At 38.6% G+C, this 18073-nt stretch overlaps 1 protein-coding gene across 1 annotated transcript; it reads left to right on the forward strand.

The window, feature by feature from the left end:
- Nucleotides 1-14665: 14665 nt before the first annotated feature.
- Nucleotides 14666-15492, forward strand: IFNB1 (interferon beta 1). The gene has a single exon (XM_019750353.2). The coding sequence runs from the start codon at nucleotides 14732-14734 to the stop codon at nucleotides 15290-15292; it is 561 nt and encodes a 186-aa protein (XP_019605912.2). The 5' UTR covers nucleotides 14666-14731; the 3' UTR covers nucleotides 15293-15492.
- Nucleotides 15493-18073: the final 2581 nt, after the last annotated feature.

An 18073-nucleotide genomic window follows, 5' to 3' on the forward strand; every position in this document is an offset into this window, starting at 1 on the left:
CTCTGAAGATTCGGTGCCAGAGGGGTAATCCTAGCCTCATTCTTCAAATCTAGTTTGACAACTTACTTTTAGTTTCCTTTTCACTTGTTGCATCAGCTCATTGCTATTTTCACATCCAGCAGTTCATCACAATCCCTGATGACGAAATAAAACTAAATAGTTGTACGTTTTAATTATGTAGAGGGTTTGTTTTGACCAGTTTCACTTTAAAGATTCAGAAACTGCTTCGGAGACAGGAAATTCACACAGAAAGCAGACAATAAGACATGCCTCTGTGTTAGCAGAGGGAAGGGAGCTCAAGCTTAGTCAGCAGCTGCTGGAAATGTATTGCTCCTTTAATTCTTCTCAACCTTAGGACTGGCTCTATCCACCGCTAAGAGTGGTTGTGAGAATTAAATATGTCCAGCTCAGAGAACTGCTTGGTATCTGAAGGAAAAAGTAAATCCAGGCTTGGTGCAGACTAACATCTATATCTGAGAGGGCCAAACTGGAGTTACTAGTAGCAGTGGGAGTCCTGGCAGAAAATAGTGGGAGACAGTGGATAGGCAGCCCCTATGTGTCCCTGGGCCATTAACCTGTTGACAGGAGTGTGGCAGGGGATGCAGAGCGTAGCACCTTCTGGTTGTGTATGCGTGTTGGAGGAGGGGTGCAGTTAGCAAGAGTTAGGCAGGGCCCCCAGTGAAGTGGCCTAGTCCCAACTGAGGTAACCAGGAGGGAAACTGAGGTGTGAGTCTAGTCAAAGAGGCCTGTGGCTAGATATCCAGGGAAAGGGAAAAGGAAGAAAGAAGAGTATGAAACTAGTGGCACTTAGATCTAAGCTGCATATTCTGCCTCATCACACCAGGTAGGAGGCCTGAAGGTGGAGTCTCTGCCTCACCAGCTGTTGGCTTGTGGTTCCAGGGAACCCCCAGGCTGTGCAGAATCAGTTCAGGCACCGAGTGAGGGTGAGAGTGAGGCAGCAGGTGGAAAACTGAGGAGACAGACTTTCCCTTACCCTGAACATAAGCTTTTCCATTGTGGTTCTGAAGTTTCATAGGAACCCTCTATGTTGCTGAGCAAAATTTCTGTGGTGACATTAGGACTTTTAGTAAGATCACCACTCATTTTATTGTTGGGGAAGAGTATTGTTTTTGTACAATGCTCTTCTTCATTTCCTGTGTCCTCATTACTTTGCATCTTCCTCCTTTTTCAACGGACTTTTCTCCAAGTGGCATCTCACACCACAGTTGATAGCCAAGGTCAGGAAAAATACCACTTTTGTTATTCTGTGATTTAAATAGAATAAGCAATAAAGAAAAAAATTAATGTTATTATAAATCTATAATACTCATCCTCAATTAAACCACCCAAATGATACTTGTAAATACTATCAATAGCAGCAGTTCTCAAATGTTTTGATCTCAGGATCCACTGATACTTTCAAAAATGATTGAGACCCCAAAAGGATTGTATTTATGTGGGCTATATTTATTGATATTTACTGTGTTATAAATTAAAATGGAAAATGTTTTAAATAGTTGTTCTTTAAAAAAAATACCACTTTATGTTAACATAAAAGCATATCTGTATGAAAAATAGCACTATATTTTCCAACACAAAAAAATGGTAATGGAAGCATTTTACAGTTTTGCAAATCTCTTTAATGTCTGGCTATTAATAGGAGAAAACTGGGTTCTCATACTTGCTCTGAATTCTATCTATTATGATATGTTGTTTTGTTTTAATTTTTTTAAAGGAAATATCTCACATAGATATGTAGTTGGAAAATAGAAGAACTTGAAGATCCCCTAAAAGAGTGTCTGGGAATCCCAGGGTCCTCAGACCACAGTTTGAGAATCACTCATATACATCATCATCATAAAAGGTTGAAGGGATGCTTGCTACCCACAATAGGCTTGAATTTCTGTTCATCTTCTGCCTGTTTTCCAGTTCTACTTGTTTTCATTATAATTTAGAAAAATAAGAAGTATGGGGAAATATTAGACTCTTGTGGTTGATACTGTTCAGAATGATCAGCTAAGAGATTTAGATAATAGTAAGAATCCATGTTTCAGCACAGCTTTGACTCTTGTTTACTAACCTTTTACTATACACAAAAGTGCACAAAACATAAGTATAAATGTTAATGAATAATTAAAGCAATACTCATGTTATCACCAACCAATAAAAACAATCAAATTTTGCAAGATTCTGGAAGCCTCACCACCAATCACCATCCTGTGTGCCCCTTCTTAGACATAACTCCATCCCTCCTAACTAGAAGTAAACTCTATCCTGAATTTTATGGTGATCACTTCCTCACTTTTTAAAATAATTTTAAACTAAATCATACAGTCTAGTTTTGGCCTGTTTTTCAACTTTATGTAAATGAAATATGTATTCTTTTGAGTTTAGTTGCTTTCACTCAGCATCATGTTTGTGAGATTTTCCCATTTGTGCATATAGTTGTAGTTCTTCATTTCTATTGTAATTTATGATCCTATTACATGCATAAACTACAGTACTTATCTATACAACATTTAAGACATATTTGGGCTTTTTCTAGTTTGGACTGTTATGAATAGTGCTGCTATAAATATTCTTGTACATTGTTGCGTCCTGCACAACACAAGCAGTGGGAAGGCGAGGGAGGCGGCGAGGGTTAAACTATAATAAAGAGACAGAGATTCAAATACAGTTAAATCACAGAGGACCAAGGGACTCACAGCCTCAAGAGACTGGAGCCCCGAATCGGGTCGCCGTCAATATTTATTGATTTCTTACAATAAGCATCACATGATTAGGGGCAGGGTCTGCGAAACTCTTACACCACACTATAATAAAAATTTTTCCAATTCCCACATAATTGTCCCAAAGCAACCGATGCACATCGTCCCCAGGTGACTAAGGTGGGTGTGTACAACCCCTGGGGGAGCAAGTCTCATACGGTAAAACTATCCCATGAGCTAAGCAGAAAGAGCGAGATCTTATCGCTCTAATGGGTCCTTTGCACAACAGGGTGCAGGACAACAACTGGGACATGCATCAGCAGCTTCCCGTAATAATGAGGAGGAGGGGAATGGCTTCCTCCTGACTTTTACTAGCTCATGGTGGTCCCAAAGGGGTCCCGTCTGGCTTAAGTTGTCCCTCCCATGAGGAATCTTACTCGTCTTTGACCGCAGACCCTTCTCCTGAGGACCAGATGAAGAGACTCAGGATATTATAAACTCAACCCCAAAGAGGCACAGTCCCACAGAATCTTCTTTCCTTAAGGAAAGGTTGGAGGGGACAGACGGCTAGGCTGCTGTGTGACCACAGTACATATATCCTGATGCATATCTACATGGGTTTTTTTTTTCCAGGGTAATTGCTAAGAATGGGCTTACTGGGTCATAGGCTATGCATATTTTCAGCTTTGCTAAATAATGCCATAATGTATTCCAAATAGTTGTTCAAATTTACACACCCAACAGTAGTGGATGAGAGTCCTTGTCACTCCATGTTGTCATCACACTTGGTATTTTCAGTCCTTTGATTTTTTTCACTTGCATGCAAGTATTTGTTTATCTAAAGATCTGACAAATTTACCAAAAACTTTTAGATATAGTATTTGCAAAGTTGGCCAGATACAAAACCCAAATTAGTAACTTTCATATATGTGTGTGGATATATATATATATATATATATACACATATATATACATATATATGTATATATATGTATATATATGAAAATATAATGAAAAGTTAGTCCCATTCAAAATTAGAAAATGTAATGAAAAATATTATTTCATTCATAATTGCAACAAAAACAATAAACCATAAAACACGTTGGAATAAACCTCAGAAAGAATAAACAAGACATACAATCAAGCCAATGTCTTTTATTTTGTTTTATTAGTTTCATGTGCACAAAACAAAATAATAGACATTTATCATTTATATCCCTCACACTGTGTAAACACCCCTCCCCCATCCACTATCCCTCTGACATCGCACAGAGCCATTACATTTCCACTGTCTCTATTCCTAATGCTGTACTCCGCTTCTTGTAAGTATATATATATATATATTCATATATATATATATATACACTTGTAGTTGACATTCAATATTGTTAAGCCAATGTCTTTCGAAAGATATTTTAAAAATAGCCCAATAAAATGGCAAGATTCACCATTTTTCTTTGTCATGTGATTAATAAATATTTGCTAAATAACTATTTATTCACTACATGAATGTGTGTTTCTCAGAAGAAGGCTGGCCTTGGAAGCCTCCTATTGTAGAGTCTGATTCTCCTTTTTATTAATGCTTTTTATACCCCACCACTCGCTCACTTATAAAAAAGAACAAGTGGGAAAAGTTGCTTAATCCTCATTGGTGATCAAGGTGAAAAAAATCATTTTCCTTTTAAGAAAAAAAAAAAACTGTTACATTTTTCATTGGTTTATGGCCATGTTATTTGAATCAAAAATTTAATTATAACTTGTATCTGGAGGCCAAGAAAAAGATGGAGAAGGCCGCCTTATATTTAATTGTCATGTCTCCTTAAGCTTCTCTTGGCTGTGACAATTTCTGAGTAGTAGATTTTTTATGTCATTGTCAATGATACCATATTTTAAACGTCATTTTCCAATTTTTTGTTGCCAGTTTAAAAAGAGGTGATTAATTTTTAATATTGATCTTGTGTTTCATGCTCTTATTGTTTACTTTTTAATTCTAATTGTTTATCTATAGATTTTTTGTATTTTGTGTGTACACAATTATATCATCTATAGATAATGAAAAAAATCTGAGACAGCAAGAGATTGGAACAGCCTCCTCACAAGTAAAATATCTAAATGGCCAATAAACATATGAAAATGTGCTGAACTTATGAATAATAAGGGAATACAAATTAAAACTATATTGAGATATCACTATACGTCGCTAAAATGGCTAAAATTAAAAAAGACTGGCAATACCAGTGTTAACAAGAATGTGAGGCAACTGTAACTCATATACACTAATGATGAAAATGTAAATTGGTACAAATTTTGGGAAATTTGTTTGCTATTATCTACTAAAATTGAACATATGCATATTCTCTGAACCATTTACTTAATGCTAGGCATATATCCAACAGAAGGATGTACAAATGTGTGCCAAGATACATACAAGGGTTTTCATAGCAGGATTAATTATGACCAAAAAATCAGGAGAAAAATGCCCAAATGTTCATCGGCAGTGGAAAGGATAAAACATTGTGGCATTTCCAAATGGATAGGAAACATTCATACAAATTAATGAACTATAACGGCACAAACAACATAGATGAATCTCACAGACATACTATTGCATGCAGGAAGCCGTTTAGATAAAGTACCAAAACAGGCAGAATATAGGGTGTTAAGGCAGTAGTGGTGTGGGGGAGGAGAGTTCTGATGGGGAAGGAGAGAGGGACAGTGTTTGGGAGAGGACAGAGAGAGGTTTCTGTTTTGTTGGTCGTGTTTGTGTCTCCACTTAGTTTGTGCGTTCAAAGGTGTGCAGAAGTTTTGATTTTATAATAATTTGTGGAGCTGTATAGTACTGAAGATTTGTGCATGATTTTCTATGTGTATTATATAAACTTTGCTTTTTTCAAAAGGTGGAATGGGGAATTCTCCCTTTTATATATCAAAATACTCTCTTAATTCAGGCTTTACTGCTCCTTCCAAGATATATCCGAGAAATTGTTTTTTGGCTTAATTTCTGTTTTGCCACAGTTTATGAACTTCTCGATAACTCTTGATCTTATCTAATGTGTCATTTTTATAGGGCCCAGTTCCTTGAGAGAAATAGTTGAAGAGTTGAGAAGGAGAAAACTGTAATTTTGATTCCTAGATACATGATTGTCTTGCATAGATAATCACATTAAAAATAGGAGAAGGCACTTCTTTCTGTCTGTGAGATATATAGCAAACCAACTCCAAATTCAAATAATGATTTCAAATGGCTGGAAACGTCATTCCAGTTTTACTTTCTAAATGTCACTCGGCCTGTCTGAAAAGACCTCATTAACCAGAAGAAACTGGAACAGGGACTGGAAGTAGTTCCCTGTACCACAGAAAGTTAGTAGGAGAGAATGTGTGAAGAAACACTCTAGAGAGGGTGAAGTGAAAAACAGCTTCAAATAACAATGGAAAAGATGACAGGAAAGGGCCGGGGAATTACCCCCACCCATGCAGGTTATACATTAGGCTGGGCTAAGAAACAGATTTTCCTGCTAGAGACAAGGTTATATGAATTTTCCTGGTTGCTGTGATAAACTCTATTAAATTAGGGGAAATGAAACAAAATAAAGATGGTGTCTTACAAAGGAAGAGGTGTTAACCCATTCATAGGTGGACTTCTGCTGTGATTATCACCAGATCCTCAGGAGAAAGGGTTGAGGAGAAACTGAATAAAGGCACTGCAAGAGAAGTATTAGGAAACCCCTCATGAACACACTAGCAGGAATTAGGAAGAGGACAAAGGGAAGAAACCCGAAAAAAGAATTTCCCTTTGTTTTATTCTGCATCCATCCCCTTTCTTCACATTCCCCAGCTACGGCCTTTGTTTCCAACCTCCATGGGATTCTCTAGGCAGGACTTCTCCCGGCCTTTCCCTGCTCCAGTTCAGCTCCAACATTTCTGCCTATTTTGTCCTCTGCCTGGGGCAAAACGCCAGTCCCTTCTCTGCTCAAAGACCTCTTGAATTAAGTACAAACACTGCACTCTGGCATTCAGGAGCCTCCACAATACATCTGAACTGATTTTTTTTCACCCTCCATCCCCGGATTCCTAACACTTATTCTGTCCACACTTTGAGGTTCCTTTTATTTGTTCCTTGTAAACTTGTTTGTTCTCCTGGCTCCATTCGTGCCCACCCTCGATCTAGAGCTGTACTGGCCATCATGGTAGCCATTAACCTCCTGTGGCCTGCTGAGCACGTGACTAGTACAAACTGAGCTGTACTATGAATGTAAAAATAGGTGTCATAGTTTGAAGACAGTATGAAAAGGAATGTAACTACCTCATGCATCATTTTATAATGATTACATGTTGAAATGATAATATTTGGATATGTTATGTTAAAGATATACTGCTAAAATTAACTTCACTTGTTTCTTTTTACTTTTTTAATGTGGCTACTAGAAAAGTTTAAATTGCCTATGTGACTCGCATTGCATTGGAAAGCGCCGGTCAAGAGTGCCCTCTACCATGTACCTCTACCACAGCCACCTCCACCTGTGGTGATCACACCACCCCTTTAGGCACACTACCTGCGTTAAGTGTACTGAGTGTCTCCTTATCCTCCCAGTCAGCTGTAATTCCTTCTTCCTTTGAGAGTCACCATCACCACCATGGTTGGCGCCATGTACTTATTTGAAGGCACTGGTCATGGTCTCCTTTGTACTCAACTGTAGTGTATAGGAAAGAACACAGGTTTGATGCAATCCACTCTTCATATTAGCTGTGTATCTTGGGCACATTACTTATCCCCTCTGAGCCTCAGTCACCTCCTCTGTAAAATGGGGATGATAATAACCCATTTTAAATGTTTACTATCAGGATTATTCAGAGAATGGCACATAGTGAGTACTCAATATATGGGAACAAATATTACTGCTACTAAAACTACCACTATTATTTTTATTTCATTAGATTATGAACATGCTCAGCACGGAGGATCAATGGTCACTAGATGTGGGCATGATGAGCAGGCCCTTTGTCACACCTGGGGAGGTCAGCTCTACATGAGTGTGCAAGTCACCCTGGAAGGGTAGGCCCCAGAGACCACACTCCTTGGACCATCTCCCTTCCCTGAGTGTGATGGACCATCTCTAGGTTGATTGACCTCTGTGACTCCTGGTATGGGCCTCTGTACTGTGAACCATGGATGATCCTAGACTAATCCAAGGATCCTTTTCAAAAAGAAGAAACCATTAGGAATTACTCGGTGACTGACATAGCTGGGCATTTGAAAGTGGAACAGCTGAGAGATGATTTTACTTCCTCCAAAACCCATTGCATGGAACCCATGAAATGGCTGAGGTTCTGTTCAGAGCTGGCATGAAAAGGTCAAGAGGCAGAGAGAGTGAAGCCCACATAAGAGGCAGAATAACCAGAAAGGCTGGGGCTTCTTGGTTTCATTACAGATTATACTGTAATTAAAGAACACATTCACTAGTGGAAAACTGGAAAACCACACAAAGAAAAAAGAGAATAAGTTTCACAAGTCAAATATAACCAGTAAGAAAATGTTGGTATATTTCTTTTTGTTAATTTTTCCTCTACATACCTTTTTACCAAGTTGTATTGTAGGATCAAATTTTTGCCCTGCTTTTGAATATAACTGGGCACTTTTTATTTTCTAATGACACAGGTAACATATGATCACTATAGAACAGAATTAAATGTGAATAAAACAAAAGAAAGATTAAAAATTTAGTAACATTTATTATATTTTTTCAAACAAATAAAGTGCAGTAAATTATGAAAATACTTGATGATTCTATCTCCCAGGTATCTTCTTACCATGGGGAAAAAACCCCGTGTACAAACACTTCTAAAGGTACACAGTGAAAAGGGAAAGATTTGTCTTCCTTAATGCATCCTCACCCCTGTTAGTATTTTCCCCTAGAGTAACTACTGTTATTAGGTGAGTAAATATACTCAGAGAAAAAACTTGTATGCAGGTATAAGCATACATATGTATATCTTTCTATTAATTTATAAAACAAATGATAATACTATATCCATTATTATATGTATTGCTCTTTTCATTCAATATAAGTTAGATATAGGTCCATATCAGCTGACTTCCTTTTTAATGACAATATAATATTCCATTTTGGTGTGTGCCATAATATTATGTATTCAATTTCCTATTGATGGATATTTAATTTGTCTTTTTTTACCATGAGATAACTGCAGTGAACATTCATATATGTTTGTATGATATATAATGTATTTTACATAAATATATTTTATAATGTATTTATGTAATATTGATGTAATATATTTGTATCAATATATTAAAAATATTTATATAAAATATATGTTTTATACATATGAGGTTGGACAATTAAGTTCACAAACTCATATTAGAAAAAGTGCAACATACCGTATTCATTGCTGAATATCACTATGGTCACCTTCGAAGTACTCCCCTTGGGAAGCTATGCACTGATGCCAGCACCTAGTCCACCCTTCAAAGTAATTTTGGAACTCATTCTGGAATAGCCATCAGAGCTGTCGTCATATTACCTTGATGTCTTGAATGTCATCAAAATGTCTTCCTTTCAATATTTCTTTTATCTTCAGGTAAAGAAAGAAGTCATGAGGAGCCAGATCTGGTGAGCAGGGAGGGTGTTCCAATACAGTTATTTGTTGACTGTCTAAAAACTCCCTCACAGACAGTGCCGTGAGAGCTGGTGCATTGTTGTGATGCTGCAAAAGCCATGACTTGTTGGCGAAAAGTTCAGGTCGTCTTAACTTTTTCACACAGACTTTCCAGCACTTCCCAATAGTAAACTTGGTTAACTGTTTGCCCAGTTGGTCCAAATTCATAATGAATAATCCCTCTGATATCAAAACAAGGTTAGCAACATTGTTGCAACAAGTTTGCAAATTTAATTGTCAGAACTTACACACGTGTGTGTGTGTGTGTGTGTGTGTGTGTGTGTCGGGGGTTGCCAAAACAATGTATACAAGTGCACACTTTGGTCAATGTTGGTCGAGCAGTAGTTTGCCATAATCAGAAGTGCCTGGATGCTGCTGGTAACCACTTTGAGCACCTCTTGTAACTGCAGAAGTCAAACATGACTTGTATTCATCTTTTGTTATCGGTATATATTGAGTATTACAATGTTAATACAATTTTCCTTTCTTAAAATGTGTACAGGTTTTTTTTGAAACCCTCCATATGTATACATTTCTGCAGGACTATCTACAGGTAAATTCCTAGCAGTGGTTTTGCAAAGTTAAAGGGACAATTCTGTTGCTTGAAATTTTAAATTTTGTAACATATAGCCAATTTCCATGTGGTCTCTCCTTGTGAGCCAGTTTGGGCTTTCTCACAGTATGGTAGGTTCAAGGCAGTCAGACTGCTTATATGGTGGCCGATGGCTTCAACAGCGAGAATTCCAGCTAACAAGATAAATGCTGCATTATCTTTCCTGACCCAGTTGCAAAAATTATACACCATTGCTTCTACCACAGAATTCTGCCCAGATTCCAGAGGAGGCACACAGACCCCAACTTTCAATGGGTCTAGTCTAAGTCACACTGGAATTATCATGTGAGATGAGCGATATTGTTCTGACTATATCTGATATTTCCTACTCTCCAAAATGTTTGCATACATTTATACTTTTATTAAGCGTATATTAGAATACCATTTTCCCATGCCCTTTGCAAATCTTATTGGTGAAAAGTGGCTACCATGTTACTAGTTTGATTTACATTTCTAAGTAACATTGAGCTGATTTTCATATCTTTATTGGCTCTTTATATTTCTTTTCCTGATATCTGGCTATTTATAAACTTTTCTATTGGATAGTTTTCTAATAATCTTAGGAGCTCTTTGTAAAAGAAGAAAAGTATCCTTTTCTGACTGTGTGCTCTAACTATATTTTTGATATTGTTCTTCCTCTTTGACTTTATGTTTTTGCCATGCTGAAATCTTTAACTTGTTTATAGTCATAATCATCAATATTTTCTATTACTGTTCCTGGGTTTTATATCTTGCTGAGAAAGGTCTTCCTTACTCCAGTATTATTTTTAAAATATCCAAGTTTTCTTCATTTTACCTTATAATCTGTTCCTTATAATGTTATATGGACCATACAATATTGAACCATCCTCAGTTTTCTGAAAATAACTCCCGTTGGTCAATATATACTATTTTTTATGTAGTTTTGGATTCTATTTGCTAATATCTTTCCCTCTAGATCGAAGCTTTTCTCCAGTGCCAGTTTCCCAAAACTTCTAATTTCTTGTGATTGTATCTTATTCAACAAAATTTAGAGTTTTTTTCTTTTATTTCTAATTATTTCCTACATATATTACTTCATTTCTGAGTTTGTATAAGTCTGATTTATGTTGTTTTATATATTTTTAAATATTTTTAAACTCCTTTGGTAAGCACTATGTTAAAATTTCGATCTGTTTTGTAAGCATGTATTCCTGGTATTTTTTCATTATCCCTGGAGCTACTATTCTGCTCCTTATTCTCCTTCTTCTAAAAATAACTTGGTATGAGACTCAATCTTTACACTATTCTGTTGCTAAATTTACGTAATAGGAGCACATTTTTTCCTGAAGTTCTAGAAGTGGTTCTGAGTGGCTTTTCTAACTTCACAGAGCTCCCTCTTCTGTTGCTTTTGTAAATTGTTCAAACACATGGCTGCTGGCTTTCTGAGTTATCCACCCCTACACTCGTATGATCTTCTCTTTCCTTGTCTCTGTTATTTCTATCCTGCTCAAATTTGATTCCACCTCTAGCAGTTTCTCCTCAGTATAGGGTCCTTTCCCGAAAGGAAGCTGTGCCTTGTTGGTTTGAAGATAACTCATATCCTAGACTATTCCAGTGCCTTTCACAACTTACCAAGGCCCTTCACATTCGCCTGCTATTGCATTGGGCAAAACCCCTTCCATTTATCTCAGATTGGCCTGGATAGCTTTCCAGTAAGTACCTTTCAGGTATTTTGTAGTTCTCAGGTCCATTGCTTTCCTCTGCTTTCTCCCACATGGACAGCGTTACCAGGCACATCTTCATGGCAATAGGTGGTTTGTCCTCATCTGCTTGCGTTTTGTGGTTCATGTCATTCAGTTTTAGGTTAAATGGAGTTTTGGTTTCTATCTAGTTGCAGTGTCTGGTTTTGTGTGGGGACTCAGGGAAATTCAAAACTATACTGCCACCACTGCCATTGTCCCAGAACCTCGTCCTTGTATATTTGGATTGTTGGCTGCATCTTTCCAATGCTCAATACTCTTCACTAATTTGAATGAATGACACTAGCATCTTTTCCACTCTCCCAATTTTGAAGGAAAAATAGATTGCTTCCTCTGCACCCTATGTAGGAGGCATTGCTTCAGCATCATTCAAGCACAAATAGTTTTTTAGGAATACCTCACACATCACCAATAGATAGTTCCTCCTGGGGAAGAGCTGATTATATACAGCCAACTAAGAAGGAGGAATAGAAATGGAAGACTATTTGGGAGATATGTTGAGTATATTCTAAAGATCAGAAGACAGGAAATCTATTAATGATGGAAAACCTGGCGCTAAGGGTTGCTCCAGGTTTATAAATCCACATTTACCCAGATACTTCCAGCCTCTACTGCAATTTGGTACACTAGAATTAATGTCCCTGTACTTTAAACATATTGAAATCATTATAACCAATAGAACTGATGCATCTATCTGTAAAATAATGAGGAATTTCTTCAAGCATTTGAATCTGGTATTATTTGAAGTGAGAGATTCAAATAAATGAATTCACCCTTCTCTACCACTAGCTCCCTGGTCTAAAATATTGGTAAATCCCCTAACTGTCCTGTCTGCACCCATTCTGCTCTCCCTCCATTACTTATTGCTTACTTTAGAGAATTTTTTTCCTCCAAACCAAATCAAGTTGAACCACCCCACCTAAAACTGACTTCTACTGCTCTTATAAAGAAAAATTTCTTAACATGGCTTCAAAATCCCTGTGCTATCTGGCTCCCACCTGCCCTCTGGCCTCATTGTTGTCCATTCTCTGACCACTCTCTGGCCAGGGATGGCAAATACGTGGCAGGAAGGTTGGCACTGCCCTCTGCACCCCAGTACCTATGCAAATATTACTAATTATTCTATCCTACCAAGGCTGGATTTGGGCTCACTTTAAAACTCTCTCAATACTGTGCTCCAAGCTCCCCCTATGAATATGTGAGGGATCCAGTGTCCACTTCTGGTCCTCACCTTTCAAGGGCAGCACTGCTTGCCTCCTCCTAAGTTATGTGCTTGAGTGCTGTTACTCAGTATTTTAGCTTTGGCTTAGTGAGAGAGATACTTTACTTTACTTTACTTGAGTTGTGAATTCCAAGCCTTAGGTTCAGTCCTTTGCCCTTACCATGAATTCTCTCACCACAGAGCCTTTGCACATGCAGTTACATCTACTTTCCTTTTGATTTCACCTCCAGTGTCACTACCTCAGGGCAGTCTTCTCTGACCTCTCCTACGACATCATGTTACCATATCATAGGAACCACGGTACCACGAACCTCTCCTCTGCAACACTTGTCACCATTGCATTTTACTTTTGTGGATTCCTCTGATTAATATTATTCTCCTTTACGTAACTGTATGATCCATGAGAGTGATGTTTACAATCTGCAGCAGCTCATTCTACAGTTTCTTGCACACAGTGGGGGTTTAGTAAATTCAGGTTGAAAGATAACGCAAGGTTTTCTGAAAACTGACAATTATCACTTTATATCATAATTGTTATAACTTTATTTTGGAGTGAGACCTTTAAAAATGTATGTCCCCCTGCCAATATAAGCATGATACAAAAATTATAATTATATTTTTACTGATACCTCTCTTATGAAAATCAGTTACTACATTCTAACAAAAACTAGTCTCAGATATATTGAGATAGGCTCATTTACAGATGGCCAACACGCATATGAAAAGATGCTCAATATCACTAACCATCAGAGAAAGGTAAATTAAAACTACAATGAGATATCATCTAAAACCTGTTGGAATGGCTATCATCAATAAATCAGCAAGCAAAAAGTGTTGGCAAGGATTTGGAGTAAAGGGAATGCTTGTGTGTTGTTGGTGAAATTGTAAATCGGTGCAGCCATTATGGAAAACAGTATGGAAGTTCCTCAAAAAATTAAAAATAGAACTACCTTATGAACTAGCAATTCCAATTATGGATTTTTATCTGAAATAATCCAAAAGACTAATTTGAAGATATATGCACCCTTATGTTCATTGAAGCATTATGGCCAAGATATGAAAGCAACCTACGTGTCCATGGATAGACGAATGGATAAAGAAGATATAGTACATATGTACAATGGAATATTACCCAGCCATAAAAAAGAATGAAATCGTACCATTTATGACAACATGGATGGACCTAGATAGAGGGTACTATGCGAAGTGAAATAAGTCAGACAGAGAAAGACAAATACCATATGATCTCAGTTATATGTGGAATCTGAAAAAACAAAATAAATGAACAAACAAAACAGAAACAAACTCATAGATACAGAGAACAAATTTATGGTTGTCAGATGGGAGGGAGGTTTGGAGAGATGGGTGAAAAAGGTGAAAGGGATGAAGAAGTATAAACTGTTAGTTATAACAATAGTCACAGGGATGTAAAGTACAGCCTAGAGAATATGGTCAATATGATGTAATAACTATGTATGGTGCCAGGTGGGTACTAGACTTTTCAGGGTGATCACTTTGTAAGGTATGTAAATGTCTGGTCACTATGTTGTACACCTGAAACTAACATAATATTGTATGTAAACTATAGTTGAAAAATTACTTTGAAAGAAATAAAAATGACAAAAGAAAAGTGAAAAGGAGAACTGAAAGTGGGGGAATTCCTCTGAGATTGAGGGTAGATGACCATATAAAAAGCCCATGCTTATGGAGCAAAAGCATTCACACTTCAAACCTCTGAAGCACTTGCTCTGGTGCCTAGGTGGTTACACACAACACGGTTCCCGTTTTCATCATGACCAGCCAGTCCATCCTTCAGCTCGCTCTCCTGTTCTGTTTCTCCACCACAGCTCTTTGCATCAACTACAACTTACTTCGACTCCAACAAAGAAACTGCAATTTGGCTTGTCAGAACCTCCTGTGGCAGTTGAATGGAACCTCTCAAAATTGCCTCAAGGACAGGATGGACTTTAAGCTCCCTGAGGAGATTAGACAACCACAGCAGTTCCAGAAGGAGGAGGCCATTTTGGTCATCCATGTGATGGTCCAGCAGATCTTTGCTCTTTTCAGAAGAAATTTCTCTAGCACTGGCTGGAATGACACCATCATTGAGAAGCTCTATGTGGAACTCAGTCAGCAGAGGGATCGTCTGGAGACAGCCTTGGAGGAAACAATGCAGGAGGAAAACTTCACCTGGCAAAACATGACCACGCTGCACCTGAAGAATTACTACTTCAGGATCAGGCGGCACTTGAAAGCCAAATCATACAGCAGCTGTGCCTGGACAGTAGTCCGAGCGGAAATCCTCCGGAACTTTTCCTTCCTTACCAGACTCACAGACTACCTTCGAAACTGAGGACCCCCAGCCGGTGCCTCTGGGAATGAAGAACGACTACAGCCATTCTTCAACCAGCAGAGGCTCTTTATTTGACTGATAGCTGATGCACTGCTTTTGAAAGGACAATCAAAGACTTTACATTTTTTAAACTAAATTATGCATTAAGTTATTTTTTTAATTTATTTATACTTTTGCTTTGGAAAATAAAATTTTTTGAAAGAAAAGTCACCATGGCGGTTTTGATTTTAACTTGATTTATATAACCACCCGTATTAAAAATTGCAGAGTACCTATCAGATGTTCTTTCTAAAATATACCTGCAAAGCAGTACAGGACCCGGCCTTCCAGGAATTTAAGCTTCAAGGGAGTCACTCGGAATATACAAGGTAAGAGACAATAAGGGGAGCTGTATCTTATTTGAGAATAAACGTGGCCTGAGCCTTTCTAGAATTAAAATGGCAGTGGCAGGCAGGTGACTCCGGAACTAGAATTAGGCTGCCTACTGTTTATATTCTGTACCCCAGTCTCTCTGGCTCTAAAGTTAGAATTTGACCGGCTCTCAGGGTAACCGGAGGAATATTTCAGTGCTTGTGCTCACCCTAAACTCATCTCTGTTATATGTGGGATGCTCTGCTCCCCACTCCAACTCCCCCACCTTGGGATTTAAAAAAATTTATGTGCCCCTCAGAAGCCTAATGCGAGACTTCTCAGACACTTCTGTAACACTGTTAAATAGCAGTCCCTTTATTTTACTCTTCATGGAACAGCCAAGATGTATGGGTGTCTTAGGGGGAGCTGTAGTCTCTGTCTGCTTCTAGGGCACAGACGCCAGAGGGAGAAAGAACTCTGTTTTATTCCCCTGCTACCTGGCTATGTTTTTACCCTATTCCCCCCCCCCCCCCCCCCGCCCTGTTCATACAGAATTCAAGGAAAATCCTACCTGATTATCCTGTTGCTCTGCATATGTGAAGCCACATACTCTCTACAGCCAAATCCTAGTTAGGAGCAGCAGATTAAGTCATTTCAGGTCAAATGGAAAACCAGGAAGTGTGGGAGAAAGGGACATTCAGGTGGGGTAGAGGGGCACTACCTTTCCCCAGGGCTGTTTCCTAGTTGCTCGTGGGTCCCTGGCCAGCATAGCCTTGAGTCAGAAGGGGGAGCCCTGAGTGTACTGTCTATACAAGTGTCTTTTTCTGACACTTCCTCACCGCAGAATCTCTTAAGGGAAATCAGACTTCGGTACTGCTGCTGCAGGAGAAAATGCTTCGATAAAAATCAAGTCTTCTAAGTTCCTTCCCTTTTCCCCCCACTCACTAGCTATGTGACCTTGGGGCAGTTACTAAACCTCTATGAGACTTAGTTTCCTAACTTGTAAAATAGGAATAATGTAATTGTGCCTATCTAAGGGATACTTATGAAGAGAACCAAATCCAACTACATACAGAAGAGCTCAGCACAGTGCCTGGATGGCAGCTGCTAATGACAGGCACATTCATAATAATCCGAGATCCCAAAGGGTTCAGTATCCCAAAGACAGAAACTCAGCCATGTGATGAAACCCTCTCCTGTATCTCTTCCAAACCCTCGGCAGACATAGCTCCCCACAGAGTCCCTATGTATGTAGAAATCATGAGTGTCCAGGTCCATGTTTGAAATGGTGTAAGGAAACAAGCATAGGATGGCTAGACATCTATAAATGAACCAAGGTAGTGGGGACAGAAGGCAGAGTCATGACAACAGAACCATTTTTCCACCTTCTACCTTAGGAATCCAAGGAAATCATGGAGAGGATATGGGTGCTTCCATGGACACGGACTGGAGGAGTTTTATTTAGCTCTGAAGCAGTTAGAGGCCATGGCAAATGCCTGGGTTGCATTTAATACATTAATATTGCCTAACCATTTAGACAGGGTAATGTCAGTGTATGTTTGTATGGTATTTTTTGCAGTTAACAAAGGCATTTGGGGTGTCCTTAGGTACCGTTAGGTATTTAGATACATTTGATGCAAGGACTTTAAAAAATGCAAAAAATATTCATCGACTGGAAGAAAATATTTGCAAATCATATATCTGATATGGGACTATATTCAAAATACATTTTTAAAAATACTCTCGGGCCAGCCCGGTGGCTCAGGTGATTGGAGCGCCATGCTCCTAACGCAGAAGGCTGCCAATTGGATTACCACATGGGCCAGTGACAGACGGCTCAGTTGGTTGGAGCGTGGGCTTTCAACCACAAGGTTGCTGGTTGGACTCCTCGACTCCTGCAAGAGATGGTGGGCCCTGCCCCCTGCAACTAAGATTGAACACAGTACCTTGAGCTGAGCTGCCGCTGAGCTCCTGGATGGCTCAGTTGGTTGGAGCATGGGTTCTCAACCACAAGGTTGCTGGTTCAACTCCTCGACTCCCACAAAGGATGGTGGGCTGCGCCCCTGGCAAATAACAATGGCAACTGGACCTGGAACTGAGCTGCGCCCTCCACAACTAAGGTTGAAAGGACAACAACTTGACTTGGAAAAAGTCCTGGAAGTACACACTGTTCCCCAATAAAGTCCTGTTCCCCTTCCCCCAAAAAATAATTTTAAAAAACAACAACTCTCAAAACTCAACAATAAGAAAATAATCAAGCCCCCCCCCAAAGACAACAAAAAAACTGGGAAATACATTTGAATTGATAGTACACCAAAGAGACACATGAACAGCAAATAAATACATGGAGATACTAAAGGTTTCTTTGTGGATTTCTTTGCGGCTTAGATCAGATAATGAATGTGAAATGGGTTTTGATTACAGCTACAC

Source organism: Rhinolophus sinicus, linkage group LG04, assembly GCF_036562045.2.
Source record: "Rhinolophus sinicus isolate RSC01 linkage group LG04, ASM3656204v1, whole genome shotgun sequence".
NCBI classification, from domain to species: Eukaryota; Metazoa; Chordata; class Mammalia; order Chiroptera; family Rhinolophidae; genus Rhinolophus; species Rhinolophus sinicus.

Coding starts and splice junctions, on each gene's coding strand:
- IFNB1 (XM_019750353.2), top strand. CDS start 14,732: ATGACCAGCCAGTCCATCCTTCAGCTCGCTCTCCTGTTCTGTTTCTCC.